This window comes from Drosophila nasuta, chromosome 3, assembly GCF_023558535.2.
Source record: "Drosophila nasuta strain 15112-1781.00 chromosome 3, ASM2355853v1, whole genome shotgun sequence".
Lineage (NCBI taxonomy): Eukaryota > Metazoa > Arthropoda > Insecta > Diptera > Drosophilidae > Drosophila > Drosophila nasuta.
Window position 1 is genome coordinate 10,609,327 of NC_083457.1, and position 22,434 is coordinate 10,631,760.

At 38.0% G+C, this 22,434-nt stretch overlaps 2 protein-coding genes across 4 annotated transcripts; both read left to right on the forward strand.

Annotated features, from left to right (window-relative positions):
* The first annotated feature begins 895 nt into the window (after window positions 1-895).
* On the forward strand, window positions 896-9,589 carry LOC132790812 (chitin deacetylase 1). Its single transcript, XM_060799517.1, has 4 exons — window positions 896-1,453; window positions 2,928-3,094; window positions 3,181-3,430; window positions 7,991-9,589. The coding sequence occupies exons 1-4, from the start codon at window positions 1,399-1,401 to the stop codon at window positions 9,136-9,138; spliced, it is 1,620 nt and encodes a 539-aa protein (XP_060655500.1). The 5' UTR covers window positions 896-1,398; the 3' UTR covers window positions 9,139-9,589.
* Window positions 9,590-16,269: 6,680 nt separating this feature from the next.
* On the forward strand, window positions 16,270-21,178 carry LOC132791199 (chitin deacetylase 1). Of its 3 annotated transcripts, none has more exons than XM_060800033.1 (6): window positions 16,270-16,381; window positions 16,507-16,576; window positions 18,015-18,126; window positions 18,263-18,393; window positions 19,274-19,423; window positions 19,491-21,178. In XM_060800033.1, the coding sequence occupies exons 2-6, from the start codon at window positions 16,525-16,527 to the stop codon at window positions 20,639-20,641; spliced, it is 1,596 nt and encodes a 531-aa protein (XP_060656016.1). In that variant the 5' UTR covers window positions 16,270-16,381; window positions 16,507-16,524; the 3' UTR covers window positions 20,642-21,178. The 3 variants fall into 3 exon arrangements, with proteins under 3 accessions (XP_060656016.1, XP_060656018.1, XP_060656019.1); XM_060800035.1 differs by lacking the exon at window positions 18,263-18,393 and adding an exon at window positions 18,848-18,960; XM_060800036.1 differs by lacking the exons at window positions 16,270-16,381; window positions 18,263-18,393.
* The last annotated feature ends 1,256 nt before the right edge of the window (window positions 21,179-22,434 follow it).

Genomic DNA, 22,434 nt, shown 5'->3' on the forward strand with positions numbered 1-22,434 from the left:
AGATGCAAACCGGTTGCATACACGCTTATTATATACATACTATATAATGTCCCATCAGACAAATAACCCAAATACTTTTTGAAATATGACTCTTCGAGACGACGATTAAGGCAAAATTTTCAAATATTTATTTAAGTTCAATACATTTTGGTATAATTTAAGCATTGATTATGCAAATCAAGCGAATGAAGCTCACATCGTATACGAGTCTTCGAGCATGTAGATTACCAACATAATGAAGAGAGTTTTATTGGACCACTTTGTTTGCCTTGAGTGTTGGTAAAAGCATATGAAATGCACCACTCGAAGCTGTGTGTATGTATGTAGTATATGTAAATGCAGCTTTGGCCTTTCCAGCTGTAAATACTTGTAGCCCGAATATCAACAGCATGTTTATACTACATGAGTGTGAGAGATATCACTGTACTCGTAATTATGTGGGCACGCCCAAAAGAGACAACAGGCAGACAGGCAGCCAGGTGAAGCAGGCAAGTCAGACCTTCTGGAATTTGCCAAAGCTTCAGTTTTGAAGCCAAGAATTTCATTTGCATATACGTAATGGGCAGCGCAGCGCAGCGAAGTTGAGTTCAACTTAGCTTCAAGTGCTTCAAGTGAATGGCATCCACACACTTGCATTCCACACACACACACACACACACACACACATAGAGTTGAATTGTTTGTTGTGTTAGCTTCAACACACTGCAGATGCTACTCACCACGCCAGCAGCGTCGAGCAGCGCATAAAGCACATTACCCCTTTTACTGCTGCCATTTTGCATATAAAAGAGTGGCGCATACGTGCCGCACTTCTCTCTTTACTTTTGGGCGACAGTCAAGTCACGAGCGCTATTCTGAAGCGACGCTTGTGCAACCCGAACACCGAACCGAACCGAACCGAACCGAACAACGAACACAACAACAGCCGCTTAAAAGCTCTACGAAAGTACGTGTGTGTGTGTGTGAGTGTGAGTGTGGATCGCGTTGCTGCCCCTACGGCTGGTAACTGTAAAAAAGCTCGCGATATTTCACCACAGCGCCCAACTGCTGCAGATCGACACCTAAAAAAGAGTCGACGTCGCTGCCGCTGCCGCTGTCGCCGCTTTGCCCGCCGCGTGTAATAAAAGAAGCAATTTTGAGTTGGTTTTGGGGCTTTGGCGTCAGCTTCGAGAAATTGTGCGCGACAACGTTGCAAACAGTGTAAATGGAGCTTTGATAGCGAACGGAAGGACAAACCTGCTGCTGCTGCTATTGCTGCTCTTGCTGATCTCAACTCGAGTGTTTTTGGTGATACATAAAAAAAAACAACCAAGACTTCAAGATAAAGATCACGATAAATAACTGATCAGAAATAAAAAGAAACTGTGCGTGTATAATTATTGTTAGACCTCGTACAAAATGGCAAAACTTTTCGTAGTTTTTGCCGTTTTGGCTTTGGCGGCCATTGGTGCAGGTAAGCAAAAAATACAAGAAATACGAAAAAATAAAATAAATTACACAACTTCATTTTAAGTACACACATTTATAGAGTATGTATAGTATTTAAAAAACACTTAGCTATAGTCTTGGATTTTTTTAATTGCTGCTGCCGAGCTGCCTCTTGCAATTTGCATTTGTCCAGCGGAAGTTGTCTGTCAATTATAAAAAAAAAAAATACTGGCCTTCAAAAAACAGAAAAAAAAAACAAAATTGCAGAAAACTGAAAGCTGACAGCTGGAAGAGTTTACATGAACGACAGTTGCACAGTCAACTGTGTGTAACCTTGATTATGCAAAAAGGACGCACAGCCAATTGGCCAACAACACCAACAACAACAACAGCAACTGGGAAAACAACTTTCATTTCTTGAGGGTCTGCGTAGATCCTGAGATGACAAAACAACAAGTATTCAAAACGACATTCAATACGCATACAAGACAAAATCAAGTCAACTTCAATTACAATTCGTTTCCATTTCGAATTCGATTCGATTCGACATATTGTGGAATGCATTTGTTGGCTCTGACAGGTGATCGATCAATATGCGATATTATACTCTATGGTACTTATGCTCTGCTAGAGTTGTAGTTGTAGTTGTTGCCCTCTGGTATCTGGCCACCTGTCAATTAACTGTTAACAGTTATGCAAATGTGGCAACTATGTCTTTCTTTTCATGCAACTCTTGTTGCCAACTGTGACTGTGAAATGTCAAAGTTATAGCCAAGCGCAACAAGTTTTTTTTTCTTATTTCTATTTACTCGTATTATTATCTCCATCTCTATTTTTATTTCAATTTCAATTTTTTTTTTGGTTTGTAGCTCTCCGTCTGTCTGTCTGTCTGTCCTATACATATGGATATAGTGTGTTCTTTGCATCTGTATTGGTGACATCGTATTTCATAATGGCAAACTTGTTTTGGCCAACCCCAAGAGACACAACCAGCTAGACGACATGCCGTTAGCCCCAGTCTACATCTACATATGTCTCTCTATGTCTATATCCATGTCTGTTTCTTTTCTTTCTCGTCGCTCGTTCAGTTGCTGTTACTATATTGCTGTTGCTGTTGTTGTAGTTTCTGTTTTGTTTTGTGTAACAGGAAGTGCCAGCCAAATGACGTGGACCAACCCACATTTGCAATACCAAAATGCACCATGACTTAGGCTGAAATTCTTCCGGTTTTGCAACCATATAAAAATCCAAAACAAAACAAGTTGTAAATTGATTGAGCTTTACTTGAGTTTTGACAGAATTCAGCAATGAGATTAACTGCTTCTGTATCCTGATCGAATTCGATATTTATGGTGTTTCAAAACTAATTCGTTTTAAATTTATTTTCTTAATAGTCTTTGAATAAAGTCAAGTATTTCTAGAGTAAACAACATTTATCTTTCAGTAGCTAAAGTTTCCTTCCTTTACTTATTGTTTCCTTTTCCTCTCTCAACTTACAGCCAATGCCGCTGAGGCGCGTGTCAAGCGTCAGGCCACCACCGAAGAACCCAAGAAGGAAGAGTCCTTCGAGAAGGAGCTTTGCAAAGACAAAGATGCCGGCGAATGGTTCCGTTTGGTAGCCGGCGAGGGCGACAACTGTCGCGATGTCATTCAGTGTACCTCATCGGTAGGTTTCTCACAACTTTACTCCATCATTCGGTTATCACATGACATTATTTTGGGAATTTCTTTGTTTTCTTTACTTATTTACAGGGTCTGCAAGCCATTCGTTGCCCGGCTGGTTTGTACTTCGATATTGAGAAGCAGACTTGCGACTGGAAAGAGTCCGTGAAGAACTGCAAGAGCAAGAACAAGGAGCGTCGTGTGAAGCCTTTGCTGCACACAGACGAACCTCTGTGCCAGGATGGTTTCCTTGCCTGCGGTGATGGCAACTGCATTGAGCGCGGTCTCTTCTGTAACGGTGAGAAGGATTGCTCAGATGGCTCCGATGAAAATACTTGTGGTAAGTACCTCAAAAACTAATGGCTAGAAGAAAGCGAGAGTTGGCAAACAACCTGAAAAGAGAGCGAAAGTTTTTTTCTTCGCGTTGGTAATTGAGAGCAGAAGTGTTGTGCATACTAAAGAGATCATGGAGATCATAACATTTGGGGAGTAGTAGAGAAAATTATTTATAAATATGCTTATGAGTGGCACTTGAGCTTGTGTATTTGTTGAGTATGTGCGGTGAATAAGCCCAACATTCAACGATTCGTAATGATTCAGCAAAGAGTCGAGAGTGAATTAAGCTGCCAGCATTACACAGGATTGGCCACAAAAGCCGCTATTACTCCATCAGCTGGGACAAGAAAATAATAATAAATAAGATACGAATTGAAATTCAAATCTTCAAGTGGCATACATTTTATTTTTTATGTATGTGTGTCTGTGTCTGTGTCTGCTGATAGATCGTGAATTTCTTCAGTGCAGTGTGTCTACGGCTAAGCCTGTCTCAGTCGAAGTCAGAGATGGAGTCGAAGTCGCACCTTAAAACCGGTCGACGGCATTTAACATTAAGTATCGAGTTGTCTGTCTTTGGAACTACTCTCGACATCACCGACAAAAACTATGCAAGACACAAGTGTCAGACACCGTTCAGAGGATGCGGGCAAAGGGAGTGGGAGTGGCAGCTCCCTCTTACGCCTACGCGACTGATTTCGTAAAGCCCTTCAGCGAGATCTTAAGCCTATAGCATTACAGTTGACTTGATTTCTAAAGAGATTTATTTTATTTATTTATTTTTTGGGAAAATGTCAAGTGTGAAATGGCAGCAAATGTCAAAGAAACGACTTACGAGCTGATCTCATCAGTGATCCAAACAAAAAAAAATAATAACTGGGCTGGGTCGTGCATTGCTTTGCATCATCAATTTGACTCGTATGACACGATGTTAGGCCACATTCAGACTCAGACTCCGACTCCGACTCAGAGCTTAAGTCACACAGATCTCGCATGCAACATGTTAAATGTTAAATAAATTAATAATTAATTTTAACCTTGGACTTAAAAGAAATACAAACTAAAGCAAACGGTCTCAGCGAGGGGTAGAGCAACAAATTTACAGACAGACGGACAGACGGACGGACAGACAGAAGCAGAAAGGCGGTTCGAAGCCCGTTCGATTCATGTGTAAATTAAGCTTACATAATCGGTTTAAATCGTTGTATTTTTAGCAATTGCAAAAAAAACGCGCCGAATAACAAAAGACTTGTTATTTATTTATTTATTATTATTATTACTATATTTTCTTAATGGCAGGCAAGCAAAAAACCGCAACTAATTTTAAATAACAACTAAGTGGTGTCTTTCTTTGTGGTTGCCTTCGCTTTTGCTTTTATTTTCTTCACTTCTCTTCTCTTTATTTCTCTTGTTTATTTTTTTTTCTATTTATTTGTTGTGCCCGCGGGTTTACCTTAATAATTTGCAAAACACGATGCCGACATTTCTCAAGAGGCGACCGCATATAAATGTGCATTAATGAGCAAATCAAATGCCAAACACTAGCCAAGAAATAATGATCACAAATGCCTCTAGCCGCCGGCCAATTCTAACTCAAGACTCGCAACAAGTGGATCGCAATGCTCATAGATTATAAGTAGATCGCAGATCGTGTCTTGATTTGCACGTTTTGCAGCCATTGGCTGTGTTTTATTTTTCTTGCTGGTAATTTGCGGCAACTTAACGAATGCGCAACGAAGCATTAACTTGTAAACAATTCGTAATTCAATTTGAAATTAAATAATAGCCAACAACAGTAGCAACAGCAGCAGCAAACAGAAGTGCCCGAAGGCAGAGCCATTCATTCATATGGCTGGCTGGCAATAAGGAAGCCGCCAAACACTATTTCTATGTGCCAATTTAAATGGCCCCCATCAAAAATATGCTCATAAAGTGTGCAACAAAGCAACAAAGCGTCGAAGCAAAGTTTAAGTGTGTGTGAAATGATGATGTTACGCTCAGATAGGCAAGGAAAACTGCTCACTCATAAAACTAAAGACAAATAGTGCAAAAACAGTCGAAATAAATCATCAGATTAGAATATAAAATATACTCAAGGAATGGCAGAAAGTTTGTGACTGGATTCACTCTAAATAATGCCCCAAATAATGATTCCTAAAAAAATATAAACTCTATATAGAATTTTTATCAACTCAACTACTCTTAAAGCATTAACTCATCAAATAAAGTTGATAATAATTCTTAGGAATTAAAAGTTTGTATTCCTTTACTTCTAAAGCCAATAGTTATTGGGAAATTAATTGAAATATTCTTTCTTTTCTTTTTATCAAAAAGCTTTTATACGTCTTTTCTAAATTAATATTATTCTCTCTCATCATTGTGTTAAAAAGATTTTATTCACAATTTTGAAATACATACAAATTCTTGCCCATTATTTTACAAAAAGATTTCATTCAAAATTTCAAAAAAAAAAAAAAAAAAAAACTCTGATAATTTTATGAAAAAGATTCGTAATTTCAAAATACACTTAAAAATTCTCTCATCGCAGATTCGTAATTTTTAAATAAATTTTAAGGTGCTTTCTCATCATTTTATTACCCGCACCGTTAAGTGACAATATTATAAGCAATTATTTACGATGCTGTTCACTTGAAAAGAATACACAACACGTCAAGCCTTTTGCCTTTCATCGTTCGATCCGGTTTCAACTGTTTTGGCTTATGCAATTATTACTCAATGGATATTTCTCAGAATCCAACAGTGCAACAGATATCCCTAATTTAAGGCAATTCAATGCGGCACTTGGCTGACTTTATCACGTAATCTGCCATTAGCTGTGAACATCCTCTTGAACGAGTTGTAAGCCAGTTCAAGAGTTGGGCTTAAAGCAAGTCCAGCATAAAAAAAACGCAAATAATTGAGAAGGCAAGCAAGAAAGAAGCGAAAAAAAACAGCAGCAAAATACAAAAAGGAGAAACAGACAAAGAGAAATGGCAGGAAAACTAAAAGACAAGCCCTAAAGTCGCTTAAATGTCAGGGAATATTCACAGTGCTCTGTGCAACCGGTTCGATGTGTGCTATGCGATGACATAACACTTGGCTTTAACGACAGATTATTGGCAACATGAAATGCCTACAACGCAGCAGTAGGTGTAGTTAACAGGGGAAGTGGGAAGGGGAGTGGCAGCTGCGGGGAGAGTGATAAAAGGTCAGACCGGAGACAAAAGCCGGGTGCGACCTACTTGCAAAAAACGATTCGGAAACGTAAAACCAAAAAAAAAAGTGAAAAACAAATCCAAAAGCTGTTTCTTTTTTTGTATTTTATTTATTTTGCCTGGCCTTTGCGTGTCTTGTTGGCATTTCACTTTGGCAAGTGCCAAACAAAAATTACGTCAAACAATTTCGTTGTTTAAAAACTTTCGCAGTTGATTTATGATGATGATGATGTGGGGCCAAGCACACTATAACTGGGGACATGGATTGCAAGTGCAAGGCTTACAAATGACGCTACCAACAAAAACCAAAGAAATAAATAAAAATAAAATAAAATAGCATACGAATAATAATTTGCATAAGGTCGCTAATGAATGGCAAACACGTGGGCGAAATGAGGATGAACCAGCTTGAAGATTTAGAGAGCTGCAGAAGCATAGATTAAAGACTCGGGGCTGTCAGTGTCTTCTCTTTCTCTATTTTTTTCTGCCTAGGCCTGTGACTGGGTCTGGGCATGGTTATGGGCCAGGTGAACGTTAACTGCATACCAAAGCAGTTACCAATTCAATTACCAGCTCTTCGCTTGATTGACGGCGACCACTTGGCTTCAGAAAATAATCAAAAAAAGAAAAAAAATTCAAAATAATATTATGAAAAAAAAGAAGAAAAAATTTGAGATACTGAAATTGTGCAGACATTTTCCATTCACTTTGCGTTTTGGTGACGGCGGTTTTCCCGGGTTCCCAGCTTGTGATTTGTGATTGGTTTTCCATGCCCGACAATGCAGTTCATTGAACCAACTAAGCCACGTTCACGTACAGTTAGCTAATTGTTTCAAATATTTTACCACCAAGTTGATTGAACTTTTGACGTTAACAGAATGTAAATTGTTGGTCAACTTATGAGCACATATGGGGGGAGAAATACTTCAATAAGATTGTATTAATAATGACTAAATAAATAAATAAACACATCAACTTTGTTACAACATTTTCATAAAGTAAATTCTTTAAAAGAAAATAAGACCTGCTTGGCCTAAAATTCAAAGAGACTTAAGGGGATTCAAAACTATTAAATCCTTAGGATTTGTCATACTTTAAAACAACATTTTTATAGATGAAATTCCTAAAATGAAAATTACATTTTCTTGGCTTAGAATTCAAGAAAACAAAAATATTAATTTCATTAAATATATTGAAGATATTTGATCGATAAGCTATATTTTATTATATAATATTTATTTCGATTTGTTTGTATTGTCAAAAAACTCTTGCCAATAATCACTGGATATTTTATAGTGTAACAACAATATTTATGTGTCTTTCTTCCCTGCTTTTTCGCTCCCCAATTACAGACATCGACAACGATCCCAATCGTGCTCCTCCCTGCGACCCCGTGGTGTGTGTACTGCCCGATTGCTTCTGCTCGGAGGATGGTACCTCCATTCCCGGCGATCTGCCCGCCAAGGATGTGCCCATGATGATCACCATCACCTTTGACGATGCCATCAATAACAACAACATTGAGCTGTACAAGGAGATCTTCAAGGGACGCAAGAATCCCAACGGCTGCGACATCAAGGCCACCTACTTCATCTCCCACAAATACACCAACTACTCCGCCGTGCAGGAGACTTCGCGCAAGGGACACGAGATCGCCGTCCACTCGATCACCCACAACGATGAGGAGCGCTTCTGGTCGAACGCCACCGTCGATGACTGGGCTAAGGAGATGGCTGGCATGAGGATTATCATTGAGAAGTACGCCAACATCACCGATAACTCTGTGGTAGGAGTGCGTGCTCCTTACCTGCGTGTGGGTGGCAACAATCAGTTCACCATGATGGAGGAGCAGGCCTTCCTCTACGACTCGACCATCACGGCTCCACTCTCGAATCCTCCACTATGGCCCTACACCATGTACTTCCGCATGCCACATCGTTGTCACGGCAACCTGCAGAGCTGCCCCACGAGATCGCATGCCGTGTGGGAGATGGTCATGAATGAGCTGGATCGTCGTGAGGATCCCGCCAACGATGAATATCTGCCCGGCTGTGCGATGGTTGATTCCTGCTCGAACATTTTGACTGGTGATCAGTTCTACAACTTCTTGAATCACAATTTCGATCGTCATTACGATCAGAATCGTGCTCCATTGGGTCTGTACTTCCATGCCGCTTGGCTGAAGAACAATCCCGAGTTCCTCGATGCCTTCCTCTACTGGATCGATGAGATCCTGGCCAATCACAATGATGTGTACTTCGTCACCATGACCCAGGTGATACAGTGGATGCAGAATCCACGCACCATCAGCGAGGTTAAGAACTTCGAGCCCTGGAGGGAGAAGTGCGTTGTTGAGGGCAAGCCCGCCTGTTGGGTGCCCAACACTTGCAAGCTGACATCCAAGGAGGTTCCCGGGGAGACCATCAATCTGCAGACCTGCGTCCGATGCCCCAACAACTACCCATGGGTCAACGATCCCACTGGCGATGGTTTCTTCTAAGTCAGTCTGAGAAATTAAGCGAGAAAGAGAGAGAAAGAGAGCGAGGAAGTGAGAAAGTAGAGAGAACGAAAGAGAGAGCGTTAGCATCCAAGCAGCCCCAATCCAAATTCCTACAGTCACCTAAAGTACTCAACGTTTTTATAATTGTTTCATTTTAATCAAGACTTTTTACATTTATACTCTTATTTTTTTGACTGCGCCGCGTTTTCAAACGCTACCAAAAAACGCGCCTTGGCTAAGTCTCTGCTGTGTTACGTTATTAAAAAAAAAATGAAAACAAAAACAAAACAAAAAGAAAAATCATAAACAAAAACCATTACAACAAAAAATTTACAAGAAACGAACAAGATGAAGATGAAAAAAACTGCAAGCAGAAACTGATTTTTGTAGTTTTACGTTAATTTGTATGTGTATATTTAAAAATACCTAATAAAAAAATATAAATAAAAAAACAAAAACAAAAACATAAACAAGAAAAAAACGAAAAGTATATTTCATCATTTTGATTATTTGTGATGCTAATCTTGAGTAGCAGCAGCCATAAAAATGCTATTATAATGCATACGAGGTGTATTTGATGAGTTTAGCAACTGCTTTGCTTTGCTTCGCTTATACCTAGCAACAACCCAACAACAACAACAACAACATCAGATACAACAACTATAACTACAATCAACCTAATTTGTGTGCGCTACCCACTGACTTACTAACCAGTTTTATCCCAACAAAAAAGCAAAGAAAAAAATAATTTGAATAACAAAACGCGTTTTGGATTTCGGTTTTTTTTTTTGTGGGATTTTGGTTGTCAGTTTTCAGTTTCGATTTCAGTTTCATGTGCATTATTTCATATGTAAATTGAAGTATATGTTTTTTTCTTCTTTTTATTATCATTTCCTAGACTGGTTTTGATTTTTTGTTAAGTGAAGCAACCGGTCCAGAATTAGGCATACTTATATGGTTAATACTTCAAATAATATGCAAAATTAAAAGCTTATTAACAATTTTTTGCTAATTATTATGCGAGCAAATAGACTTGACAACAGATTCTTGATTCATGGCGAATCTGTCGATATCCCCCCCCCCCCCTGGCACAGTGCGCAATCACAACAAATCACACACACCCACAACACAACGCATACCATCGATAATTAATTTTCAACATTGCGAATTTCAAGTGTCAGGCCAGGGCGGGAATTACCAAAAAATAATATGCGTATCTACTACAGCAATGCTTTACAAATTTAGCTGACTGAATACTCGAACAAATAAAATAATAAATAAATAAATTCACACAGACATGAACAGATAAATTTATATATTATATATTCATTATTTTGTTTTGCGAATTTTTGACGCATAAATAAGTTTTATCACCAATCAAGGTAAGCGACATCGTTGACAGCAAAAAAGAAAAAACCAAAAACTGGTAGTAAACAACAAGAAGTCCTGCTACTGGACTAACAAATACTCTTTGAGTATTTATTAATTACCGAAACTTCTACAAAGTTCTCAAATTTTAAGGTACTTTTCAAGTTAGAGTATCTTTTGGCAACAGTTTTGTGTCACTGAATTTTGTTTGCAAAATTTGAACAAATATGCAAACTATTTCCTATATTACGTATACGTATATTTTAAGAACTATTCTGCATGAGTTATAGTATTTTAATGTACTAAAGGGATTGTGGTATTGTGGTTGTAAGCCTTTGATTGTGGAAACAAGTTTCCACTTACGTATGTGCTTATTTGCTTGTGTGTGGATAAACTTTTACTTTTGCTGAGGTGAACTAGTTGCAAAGTGGAAGCTTTGCATAAATTGCACATGAGCAGACACCGCACAGTGGCTAAATTCTGAGAAATCTGCGGGAAAATACACAAAATAATAGTAAAAATATGTTAATTTATTGAATTAAACTTATGGGAAAAATATTCATCGCAATTTAAGTGGTTAAAAATGAGTTGTGAAATATGAATAAGAATAGAATTCACGCTAAATGGAAATCAATTTTTATTATTAGTCGCCCATTGTATGCCGCCTTCGCCTGTCTGACGTAGGCGTTGCTGAGTATTCTTGTCTTGACAGTGGCAGCTCAAGAAATTCTCGCATATGCTTCCTAGTTTGAAAGCAGCCTCAACTAGTCAGCCAGACATAGGCCAGGAATCAGTTAACTTGATGTTTCAGGTGGTCAGACACGTTTCCAAAAGAAAATGAAATAAATGTGATGTGATAGTAATTTAAGCATTGTTGATTTGATTGCGTGTGAGATACATTCAAAAGTCGAAAAGAATTTAAAACAAAGGCGATAAATGAAAGAGTATTTTCGTTTGATTTCATAATGAAGGGCAAGCATTATAGATCGATGAGATGTGCAAATGTAAATGTTGGTGGAAATTGGGGAATGGGAAATTGAAAGACAAACATTTAAATACAACTCTCGTATTTAAATCTCAAATACTAAAAAGAAACTCCGTTGTAGCTTTAGGGTCTGTCTGTGATGCTCTCCACTTGCCATAAATTAAACGCAGTCACTTTGGATCGTTTTCGTTGCTTTTGGTTTACTTTGCTTTGGATTCGTTTCTCGCGTTGGGATGCGATCAATTTTTTTTTCTTTTGAGGGGGGAACGAGCGAGGGTGAAAGGGCGAACGAACAACTTATGCAACTTTATATGTGTGTTTTATGGTTATGCATTTCTCTTACAGTCCACACACAGTTTACAGTTTAACGTTCACAGTTTACCATCCATCCACCATTTACCATCTACCATTTACCATTTACCGCTTACAGGCTCATCTTCATCGTCGAACAACATTTCCTTCATTAACAATTCCGCTTTTGTACACTTTTCTTATTTCTTAAAGGCAATTTCTCTTTTTTTTCGCTTGATCCGATCATCGACTTGATGAACTTTTGCATGTACGTTATTTGGTTTGTTGTTGTTTAGCGTTAATCGATTTCAATTTGTTATTACGCAAATTATTTGCGCACCGTTGATTAGTCGAAAAGTTATGGAAAGGCCCAAAACTGCCAAAAATTGATTTTCTATTTCATTTTAAGTATGTCACTAATTTCGCCAACTAGTTTGCTGACCTTTTGACGCAAAAAAAGTAAAGTTTAAGCGACTTCAAATATCAAATTTTTATCTTGAAGATATCATAATACTCCAAATCAAGTCACAAAACTAAAATCGAGGGCAATCTTTTGACTACACACACACAAATTATGTAAATCCACAAATATACAAAAAAAAAAAAATACAAAAAAAGGTTTTCACTCGTCGAAAAAATTAATTTCAATGCCGTGTTGTCGAATACTGGAGGTGCCATCATCAACATTTTCACTCTAATTGAAAAACCAGTTTAACAAATTTAAGAAAAAGAGTAATAATAATAATAATAAGCATGATGCCCCGCATATCCATATGGGCGATTATATCACCAGCAAAGTGTAAAAACCGTTGCCAACTAAAATTAATTGTACCTATCAAAAAAATCAGAAATCAGAAATCAGAAAAAACACCAATCAACAATTGCCAAAGAAGGTAAACAACTTTTTTGTATTTTTCTGCGGCATCTTCTACATGTGACGTTTTTGAGTGCGTGTGTACTCAGAGTTTCTCGTAATTTTAAATATATATTTTTTATCTTAATGTTTAGATTGGTTCGCAGCTGTTGCACCCTTCACTGTGGAATTGAATTGAATGTTAATTGACGTAGACAATTAAAATGTAATTGTAATGAGCTGCAATTTCAAGAATGCTCCATCAACAGCAGCGGCAGCAAATCACGCATTCGCCGCGTTAACCGGCTTTATGTCTTGTCTTTCGATTTTGTTTCTTTATACCTTTTCTACCGTGTTCTAGTACAAGCCAAACCCGTTTTCAAGTTCAGGAAATAACTATGCAATCACTCCGAGTCTCGAAAACCGCATTAAAAACTGCAGATATACTATACTATACTTTATTCACTCAAGTCGTAGACGAGACGACTATCGACACTCCTTCTAGATCAAGCCAGCAGCAGTAAATTAATTGACCACTAAACTGATTGACTGATTGACTCATTGACTGACTGACAGTCGTGTCAATTGCATTGTGCACTGACCAGAACTAAACTGTTGCGGAAAAATCACCAGCATTAATTTAATCAATGCGTCAGTCAAAAATTAACCAATCATATTGATTTCAACCTCAACTTTTAACCTTCGAATCGAATTTATTTATTTATATTGAAATTCGTTTTAAACACTCGAAACGATCACTCAAAGCTCATCTTTTTCCTCAATATTTGCAAGTCAAATGTTTGACAGTTCAATCAAAATATTGACAGTTTGCCAAAAGTCTATCTGCATCTGCAGTTTTGACGTTAAATAAACGCAGATTCTTTTCGCACTCTTAAGTACTCTCAGATGCATTGCAGCGAGCAGCAAAATAATTATTGAATTTACCAGTGAACGACTTGTCAATATTTGCTGTAAATTTTAGTACGAAAAAACAACATTATTTGTCATGGCTAATTGAACAAATAAGTCTTTTAAAATATACTCAAACAACTGTGCGTTGACCCAAAGAAAGTCCGAGAATAACTAAATCAACAACTTCACAGCTTATGGCCAATTATGATTTTGCATTTTTCAAATGTCTTTGAAAAGCAATTGCTATTATTGCAAATATTTGCACAAGACTATGAAAGGCAAAACATTCCAATTAATAATTGTAATTATCTATTATTGTTAAATTATTGTTTAATTGGATAATATTTGACGTATCCAAAGAAAAGGAAAGGAACTCTGGTAATACATTTTATGTTATATAGATTTATATTATATGTTAGCTTATAAAATGTTCCAAATACAATGTCAAATGGTTGCTTTTTAAAGTAAACACTATTGTAAGAATGAAAATTTTAAATATATTTATATTAACATTTAAAATATATTTTAAATATATCAAAACTATGAAAGGCAAGGCATTCAACCAAATAATTTTAATTGTCTTTTATTGATATATTATTGCTTAATTGGATACTATTTAACTTATTTCAAAGAAAACGAAAGGAACTCTAAATTTTCTGCTGATGCCTTTTATATCAGTTAATAAAATATTAAATAAATACTAAAATATATTTATATTAACAGTTGAAATAATATTTATTTTAAATTATGTAAGCTATATTGAAAATACTTTCACAAGATAATGAAAGACATTTAATTTCCATTAATAGTTGTAAACATGCATTATTTATAAAATATTATTTAATTCAATAGAATAGAAAGAAAGATATTATTGATTCCCTTCAACTAAAGATTATTTCACACAGCGATAAAAAGCGAAGAATTTCAATTAATAATTATAATCATCCACAATTTAAGTGGACAACTGAAACAGAAAGGAATTATAATGCTATTAGTGATGCTTTCTTATTCAGTTAATAATATATTAAAAAAAAAATAGTGAAATTTAATTATAACTAATTAGTCAAACATATTTATATTAATAGTTTAGTTTAAATTATTTAAAAATATAAAAAAAACTTTATATGAATCATTAAATAAATATTTACTTGGATGTAGAGCACAGTAGCCAAAGTCACTCTTAATTTCATTTTAATAATGTGCTACAAAAAAGAGCTTGTAATAAAGGTAATATTCGGGCAGATTGTTGCAATTATGGTGTAATTATGTAATAAGTTGATTATTCCCTTGAGAGCTGTGATATTTAGTTACAGGATTTGCGGTGAATCTCAATGATGATGGCAATATTTGGGCACGTCCAAAGCGATTTCGCATCCGGAAACTTGCTCCGCTTTTTTTGCAAATGTGCATAAAACGGATCTGCGAAAATAACATACATACATATATTTAGTAAATATGTACACATATGTTTAATATAGGTATCATTATCATCGTCATCAGCTCATACGAGCTCTTAACTTATTGAATAACAGGCTGTGCTTGGAAGCAGCCCTTTTGGCTTGGCTTTTGCTTGGCTTTTGGCTTGCATCTCTTTACATAACCAGGCGGGGACTGCAAAATTGAACAAGCGCATAATCAATTTGCCATTAATTAAAATTTGGTGATCTTCAGCCAAGCGCGAGAGCCAACCACAAAAAAAAAAAATGAAATAAAGGTAAACAGAAATACAGAAAATAAAAAATCCAAAATACACAAAAAAATAAAATCATGTAAAGGCAAGTTTAATGTGTGTGACTCAGCGTCAATTAAAGTGTTTGCCACTTCTTTTGCTGGAAAGCACTGGATGGAGGCGTTTGTTGTCTGGGCACGGGGATGAGAGGTTTATTAACCTCCCTGCGATATACCTGCGATATACGCCGGTGTCTTAGCCACGTTAACAAGAATTTAATGCGCAACTTGTGAGCGGAATGAGCAATTTGTAGCGACAGAGCAAAGCGATGTTAAAATGCAGGTGGTGGCGTGTGGTGTGGTGTGGTGTGGCTGCCTCTAACCAATTGTCATGCCACACGAGTGTGGGTGAAAATAAAAAGTAACTAAACGGGCGGGCGGCATCAACAAAACGTGTTGAAGATGATGTACACAAAAGTAACAACGAGAAGAGTACAGACAAATAAAGAAGAAAAAGAAACAGTTACGAAATCGAGATTTCACGTTATGCCCGACAGTAGTTGTTGTTGTAGAATAACAAGAGATGACAAAAAAAGAGAGACAAAAGGCGCAATTTCAGGGTCAGTTTGTCGATGATTGATGTGAAGATGTGTGATTTATGCAACTGAGAGTTGGCTGCAGTGGGTGCCCGACACTGCCCACTTAGCTAACATAAGCAAAGCCAAAGGTGCAGCTCCAGACAAACAAGATACGTATAAACCGAAGGCAGCTCGGTTCAGCGCAGCTTAGCTCACACCTGCGTCCAAGTTAATTAACCTTTCTTCTCACACACACACACACTCGCACACACTCGCAGTCGGAGCAGAGTTGAAGCCGCCTTGGCATTTTCGAAATGCGTTCCACAAAGCGTCGTCACTCGACATTACCCCTTCAAAAAGCTCGACGTGAAGTTGCGCCGGCGCCGTCGACGTCGTCGAGTCGTCGCAAAACTCACCACAGGCAGCCTGAAATGGCGCACACACCTCGGCTTAATAAATAGAACTCGTTGCCCGTGGACAACACCTAGTGTAAGCGTGGCTGTGTATTGGAAGAGTGCCCTCCGTTCACTCAACTCCTACCTCTGCCCAGCGTATCGCTGTCGTTTCTACATTTGCTGAGCGCTCAAAGTAATAAAACGTAGCCACCTACATACTATATACATACTATACATATATGAAGTGTATTCAAAGTGAAGTTTCTTTTTGCTAATTTTGCATTCGATTCGTTCGATTTTTTATTGAAATTTTTGCAGTCAGCGCTGGGATTGAACATGGCGCGTTGGTGGCCAATTTTAAGCGTTTTGCTGCTCTGCTGTGCAGCTGGTGAGTACAAATATTTCCACCCCCCACTAACCCCTTGCTAATCTCACTAGACTTAAGCTGTGAAGTTATAGCTCTAAGTAGCTGGCCACGTTGGCAAAGCCGCCCACTTGACCTTTACCAGCTGAATAAGCAGAAACTGAATTCAATTTTTTGCACAAGGCTACAAAGCAGGCAAATACAAACAAAATGAAAAAATGCATAAAGAAAAATCAACAAATCTTAGCTCGGTCGTTGGCCAAGGCAAATGGCAAAAAAAAAACAAGAAAAAACATTAAAAAAGAAAAGAAATGAAGTGATAAAGTTGTTACAAATCATTAGCAGCATGCAATGGCGAGTGTATACATCGATTTCAATGATTTCCTGAGCCTCATCAAAACAGAGATAAATCGAAGAAAAAAACTTAACTGTGGCAAGAGGACAGACAAGAGGGAAGCCAAGTCGGCAATGCCGGAGCTGGCCATAAAAATTAGCATAGGCAGTTTTTTTTTATTCGCTGTGAGTACGATCGCGATTGGTTCCGTTTATTATTTTTGGACGAGACAACTCCAGTGTTGTTTATGCAATATCTTTAAAGTTTAACTGCAAACGGGTTTCGCAGAAGACTCCCCCCTGCTGTAACAGCAAAGACATCGGCAACGGCAACCGCAACAACAAATATTAGCCAATACTCAAACCAGTTTAACAACAGCAGCCGCTACACCTTACCGAGATAAACAACATGCCCCATTAGCAGAAGTAACACTTACACTCACCGAGTATCGTATCGTATTGTATTGTATATCGTATCGTAAAGTTGTCGCTTTCAATGCGACCGACCGCAGCTTTCGTTTGCCCTTTCGATTTCATTTGCCGACCTGACTCGAGATGAAAGATACTCACTCGCCCGTTGGTCCATTAACTGCTGGTCCAACGGCAACAACAACAACAAAAAAATCGAGAGTTGTTTTGGTTTTAGAAGTCGTTTGATTAAATATCATTATATTTGACACTTAAAAATTACCATGCAAAATATTATGCTAATTTTATTGGGAATCACGCTAATAGCAAAAGAAAAGATCTTATTTGAAGAATAATCACCAATATTTTAGCACAGCAAGAAATATTGAATTTCAGAATTAAAAAATTTAACTAAAATATATATCTTTTTGTTTTAGTCTGAAATAAATTAATTTCATATTTAAGATTATTTCAAGAACTCATTTCAAAATATTAAACTTAAAAAAATTAATTTAGAAAAAAATTTTAAATAAAACATTTGATTTTAAATTTATACAAAAATATTACTCATTCGCAGTGAAGTACAAAATCTAATCCGAATTCTAAAAATTAAAAGATTGAAACAAAACAAAAACATTTCTTTAGTTTTTTTAAGCTTTAAAATAATTTATTCAATTTAAAATTGTGAAATATAAATTTGATTTCGTTTTTTTCCCCTTAGCACAAAGTCAGGACAAACTTGAGGGTGTCGATGTAGAAGAAGTCTGCGCCGACCGTCCCGCTGATGAGTACTTCCGTCTGGATACGGAAGGCGATTGCCGTGAAGTGTACAGGTAAGCAAAATTGTTTAATTCAATTCAACTCCAAGGTCTTTGGATTGGGGGGATATTGTTTTGTTTTTAATTCAATTATATTATTGCACCAATTTCCTAAAACGAACAACAAAAATTCCGAAAAATAATATTAAAGGTGCGACAGTGCCGGAGAAGATGGCACAAATCGCTTGGCGCCGATCCGCTGCGCCGGCGGCTTGGCGTTCGATGTGGAACGCCAACTGTGCGATTGGAAGTCGAATGTCAAGAATTGCGATGTCGCTGCAAGTAAGTGACACGTGTGCCTGAGCCCCGCCCAGTTTGAGAGCCAATATATACTTCAAAAGAGCTCAAGAATGTCCTGTTCACACTGTCTAACTATATCTCTACCTCCTCTCTGCCTCTCACTGTCTCTCTCTGTTCTGTAACGTCTGTGTCTCCCCCTCTGTCTATTGTATCCATCTCTCTTTGTGTGTTTTGCGCATATCATAAAGCTCATTATGCGTCTCTCTCTGTCACTAAAACTAAAATCAAAACCCAAATTGATCGTGTCATTGCATCAATAAATTAAGTGACTCAAAACCCAATTTCCCCGGGACAAAGCTAGTGCCAAAGTTCGGTTAGCTAGAGGAGAAAACACGGTTAGCCAAAGACAAAAACGAAAGCAATATCTCAACAACAAAATGGAAAAGCAAACCAACACAAAGAAAAACCAAAACGAAAACAAAACTTTATTTTTTAGATGTACAAAATCGGGTTTGAAAGAAATTCAGTGCCCCTCCGGTTTGGCCTTCGATGTTCTTAAACAGACCTGCGACTGGAAGGCCAAGGTGACTAACTGCGATGAGAAAGAGAGTAAGTTGAAGTTGAAGTTTGACTGCCGCCAAATTAGCCAAGTAGACACAACAACCAAACCAAAGCAACCAAAACAAACACACCTGTACATAGCACTTAGAACAGTTAGTGAACTTTGGATTCTCTCAACCAACAAATCAAATCAGACTAAACCACAAACAATCTAATCCTAACACCCATCACAATCATGTGTATACTTCTCATTTCAAAATTTAGACATTTGTTGTCACTAACAGACCAAAAAGAAGAGCAATTCAAACAATTGAAAACCATTGCCTAACGTTGAATTTATTTAATCCTTAATCTTAATTAGAGCCTCGCAAGGCCAAGCCCAATCTGAAGACAGATGAGCCCATCTGTCCTGATGGCAAACTCTCCTGCGGCGATGGCGAGTGCCTCGACAAGGAGCTCTTCTGCAACGGCAAGCCCGACTGCAAGGACGAGTCCGATGAGAATGCCTGCTGTAAGTACCGAAAATTATGATCCAAACTCAGACACAGGCTAACTGGAGTTCGCCTGCATCCTTTCAGCTGTCGATGAGGATCCCAACCGTGCTCCCGAGTGCGATCCCACACAGTGCGCTCTGCCCGATTGCTTCTGCTCTGCAGATGGTACTCGCATTCCCGGCGGCATTGAGCCCCAGCAGGTGCCACAGATGATCACTATCACCTTCAACGGTGCCGTCAATGTGGACAACATTGATCTTTACGAGGATATCTTCAACGGCCAACGCCAGAACCCCAACGGTTGCTCCATCAAGGGCACCTTCTTCGTCTCCCACAAGTACACCAACTATTCGGCTGTGCAGGATCTACATCGTCGTGGCCATGAGATCTCTGTCTTCTCGCTGACGCACAAGGATGATCCCAACTACTGGTCCGGCGGCAGCTACGACGATTGGCTCGCCGAGATGGCTGGCTCCCGTTTGATTGTCGAGCGTTTCGCCAACATCACCGATGGCTCTATCATTGGTATGCGTGCTCCCTACCTGCGTGTGGGTGGCAACAAACAGTTCGAGATGATGGCCGATCAGTTCTTTGTGTACGATGCTTCCATTACCGCCTCGTTGGGTCGTGTGCCCATCTGGCCATACACGCTGTACTTCCGCATGCCACACAAGTGCAATGGCAACGCCCACAATTGCCCATCGCGTAGCCACCCCGTCTGGGAGATGGTCATGAATGAGCTGGATCGTCGTGATGATCCCACATTCGATGAATCGCTGCCCGGTTGCCACATGGTCGACTCGTGCTCGAACGTCGCCTCTGGCGAACAGTTTGCGCGTCTTCTGCGCCACAATTTCAACCGTCACTACAACAGCAATCGTGCTCCTCTGGGTCTGCACTTCCATGCCTCATGGCTCAAGTCGAAGAAGGAGTACCGCGATGAGCTGATCAAGTTCATCGAGGAGATGCTGGGACGCAACGATGTGTTCTTTGTGACCAATCTGCAGGTCATCCAGTGGATGCAGAATCCCACAGAGCTCAACTCGCTGCGCGACTTCCAGGAATGGAAGGAGAAGTGCGACGTCAAGGGACAACCCTACTGCTCCCTGCCCAACGCCTGCCCGCTGACCACTCGCGAGCTGCCCGGCGAGACGTTGCGTCTGTTTACGTGCATGGAGTGCCCCAACAACTATCCCTGGATCCTTGATCCCACCGGCGATGGCTTCTCCGTTTAAGCCAGCGGCCATATCTATCTCCTAACTATCCGTACTCTTAATACTTCTCTACATTTCCTTTTTCTTCAAAACAACAAGAGAACAACTCTTAAGTAGTTCAACCGAGAGTCTGATAAACTAAAACAAACAAAACCCTACACTCGAATGTCACTCTATCCCAGTGCTCAAGTGTTAGATTTCTCCATCTAACTTTTCTCCTCTTTCACTTTGCTACTCCAACTATTTTCGTCTTTATATGTTATTTATGCAAAATCTGTCTTTTAACTTTGACTCTTCTTTGCGTATCTCTTACACTTTTTCCACTTTTCTGCTGTCTACTTTCACTGCTCGTTTTGTTTTCCCACTGTTGTTTCATTTTCCTTTTTTGATTAATTTGAATGATAAAGTGATTTGTTTTAATTTACACACACATACACACACAAAAACAACAACAAACAACTTTCGCTGCTTCTTTGTTCTGTTCAGAAAACATTTTTCACAAAAATACCGCGCCAAAAATCGCAGCAGCTAAAAATATCTTTGTAATTATATAAGTATTTTTTATAAGAAAAATATAAAAAATATATGAAAAAAAAACAATAATTATTTTGCTTGTATTTTATTTTAAAATTGACGGGAGTAATCAATATTATTTGATTTTACATTCTATGAAAAAAAGTTATTTCATGATTGATCTATATAATCCGATTTAACATTTTATAAAACTAAAAAGTAATATTGCAAACTTCAACAACTTTAACTCTAAAGACGTGACAATTTTTTTAAGATTATGTGACGAACAAAATATTATAGACATAAACTATAACTATTTTTACAGTAAACTTTCTTTTATTTGTCGTCGAATTTATTGTGCACTCTACTCTGTATTTACTGTCAAATCAAATCACTTTTAAAGCTATTTTACACACACAATACAAAAACGCAACCTTATTAATATTTTTAACCCAAACGAAGGAGATAATTGATTGAGAAAATGAAGAGTCACTATCTGCACGTTCTACTAATTTTCAATATACTATTTGTAAGTTAAGCAAATTTTCCAGACACAATGTATAAAAACAAATGTATGATAAGATATGTTAGCTATGCAGAATTCAAGACTTTATTGCTATACCCTTATCGACGTCGTTGACACCCTCAAACGCTACAATTGCACATCGAGACTTAGAGTTAAAGGCAATTTTAAATACTTCAACCACATCTATTTTGAAAACCTCAAGTACGCAAGAACTTGATAAAAAAAAATTGAGACTAAAAGTCCGAAGTGATGACGCAGTCAAAGACGAAACATTCCTTTCAATATTCCATAAGAGGCAGAAACTAGGCGACAACTCGAAACGATTTCCCTGGAAGGATATGCGTAGACTTGAAGTCAACCCCACTCCTAGTCTTAATTATTATCCGCCAAATTTTCCTCTAAGCACTGTTTGCATGGGTAGCACAATTCCATATGGCGAATACAAGATCATGGATTGGATTAAACGTGAAAGATACAGCTTTCTACTTCAAGAACGTCCATTCTATATTTCTCTTCGACGGCAAATGTATGAAAATGGGAATTCCGAGGAATGCCATACTCCAGCATATAATAAATTTTATCCATATATACAATGTGCACTGATACGCCATCAGAGAATGGAGTTCGAAGTGCCCAGATATCCAGTGCATCAAAAGGATCACCCTATGAATAAAAATAGATCTGCCACTCTGCCTATGAATAATTAATATTTGTTAATTCACTTATTGCGTCAGACTAGTTTCAAACCTTGAACTTATTCTATTGAAATAATCCT

What these genes read in the sequence shown, in the direction of transcription:
- LOC132790812 (XM_060799517.1), top strand. Translation starts at nt 1,399, where the DNA reads ATGGCAAAACTTTTCGTAGTTTTTGCCGTTTTGGCTTTGGCGGCCATT. An exon ending in TTTGGCGGCCATTGGTGCAG is followed by an intron (nt 1,454 to 2,927) that starts GTAAGCAAAAAA and finishes CTCAACTTACAG; the next exon opens with CCAATGCCGCTGAGGCGCGT. An exon ending in TCATTCAGTGTACCTCATCG is followed by an intron (nt 3,095 to 3,180) that starts GTAGGTTTCTCA and finishes ACTTATTTACAG; the next exon opens with GGTCTGCAAGCCATTCGTTG.
- LOC132791199 (XM_060800033.1), top strand. Translation starts at nt 16,525, where the DNA reads ATGGCGCGTTGGTGGCCAATTTTAAGCGTTTTGCTGCTCTGCTGTGCA. An exon ending in GATTGCCGTGAAGTGTACAG is followed by an intron (nt 18,127 to 18,262) that starts GTAAGCAAAATT and finishes ATAATATTAAAG; the next exon opens with GTGCGACAGTGCCGGAGAAG. An exon ending in GTCCGATGAGAATGCCTGCT is followed by an intron (nt 19,424 to 19,490) that starts GTAAGTACCGAA and finishes GCATCCTTTCAG; the next exon opens with CTGTCGATGAGGATCCCAAC.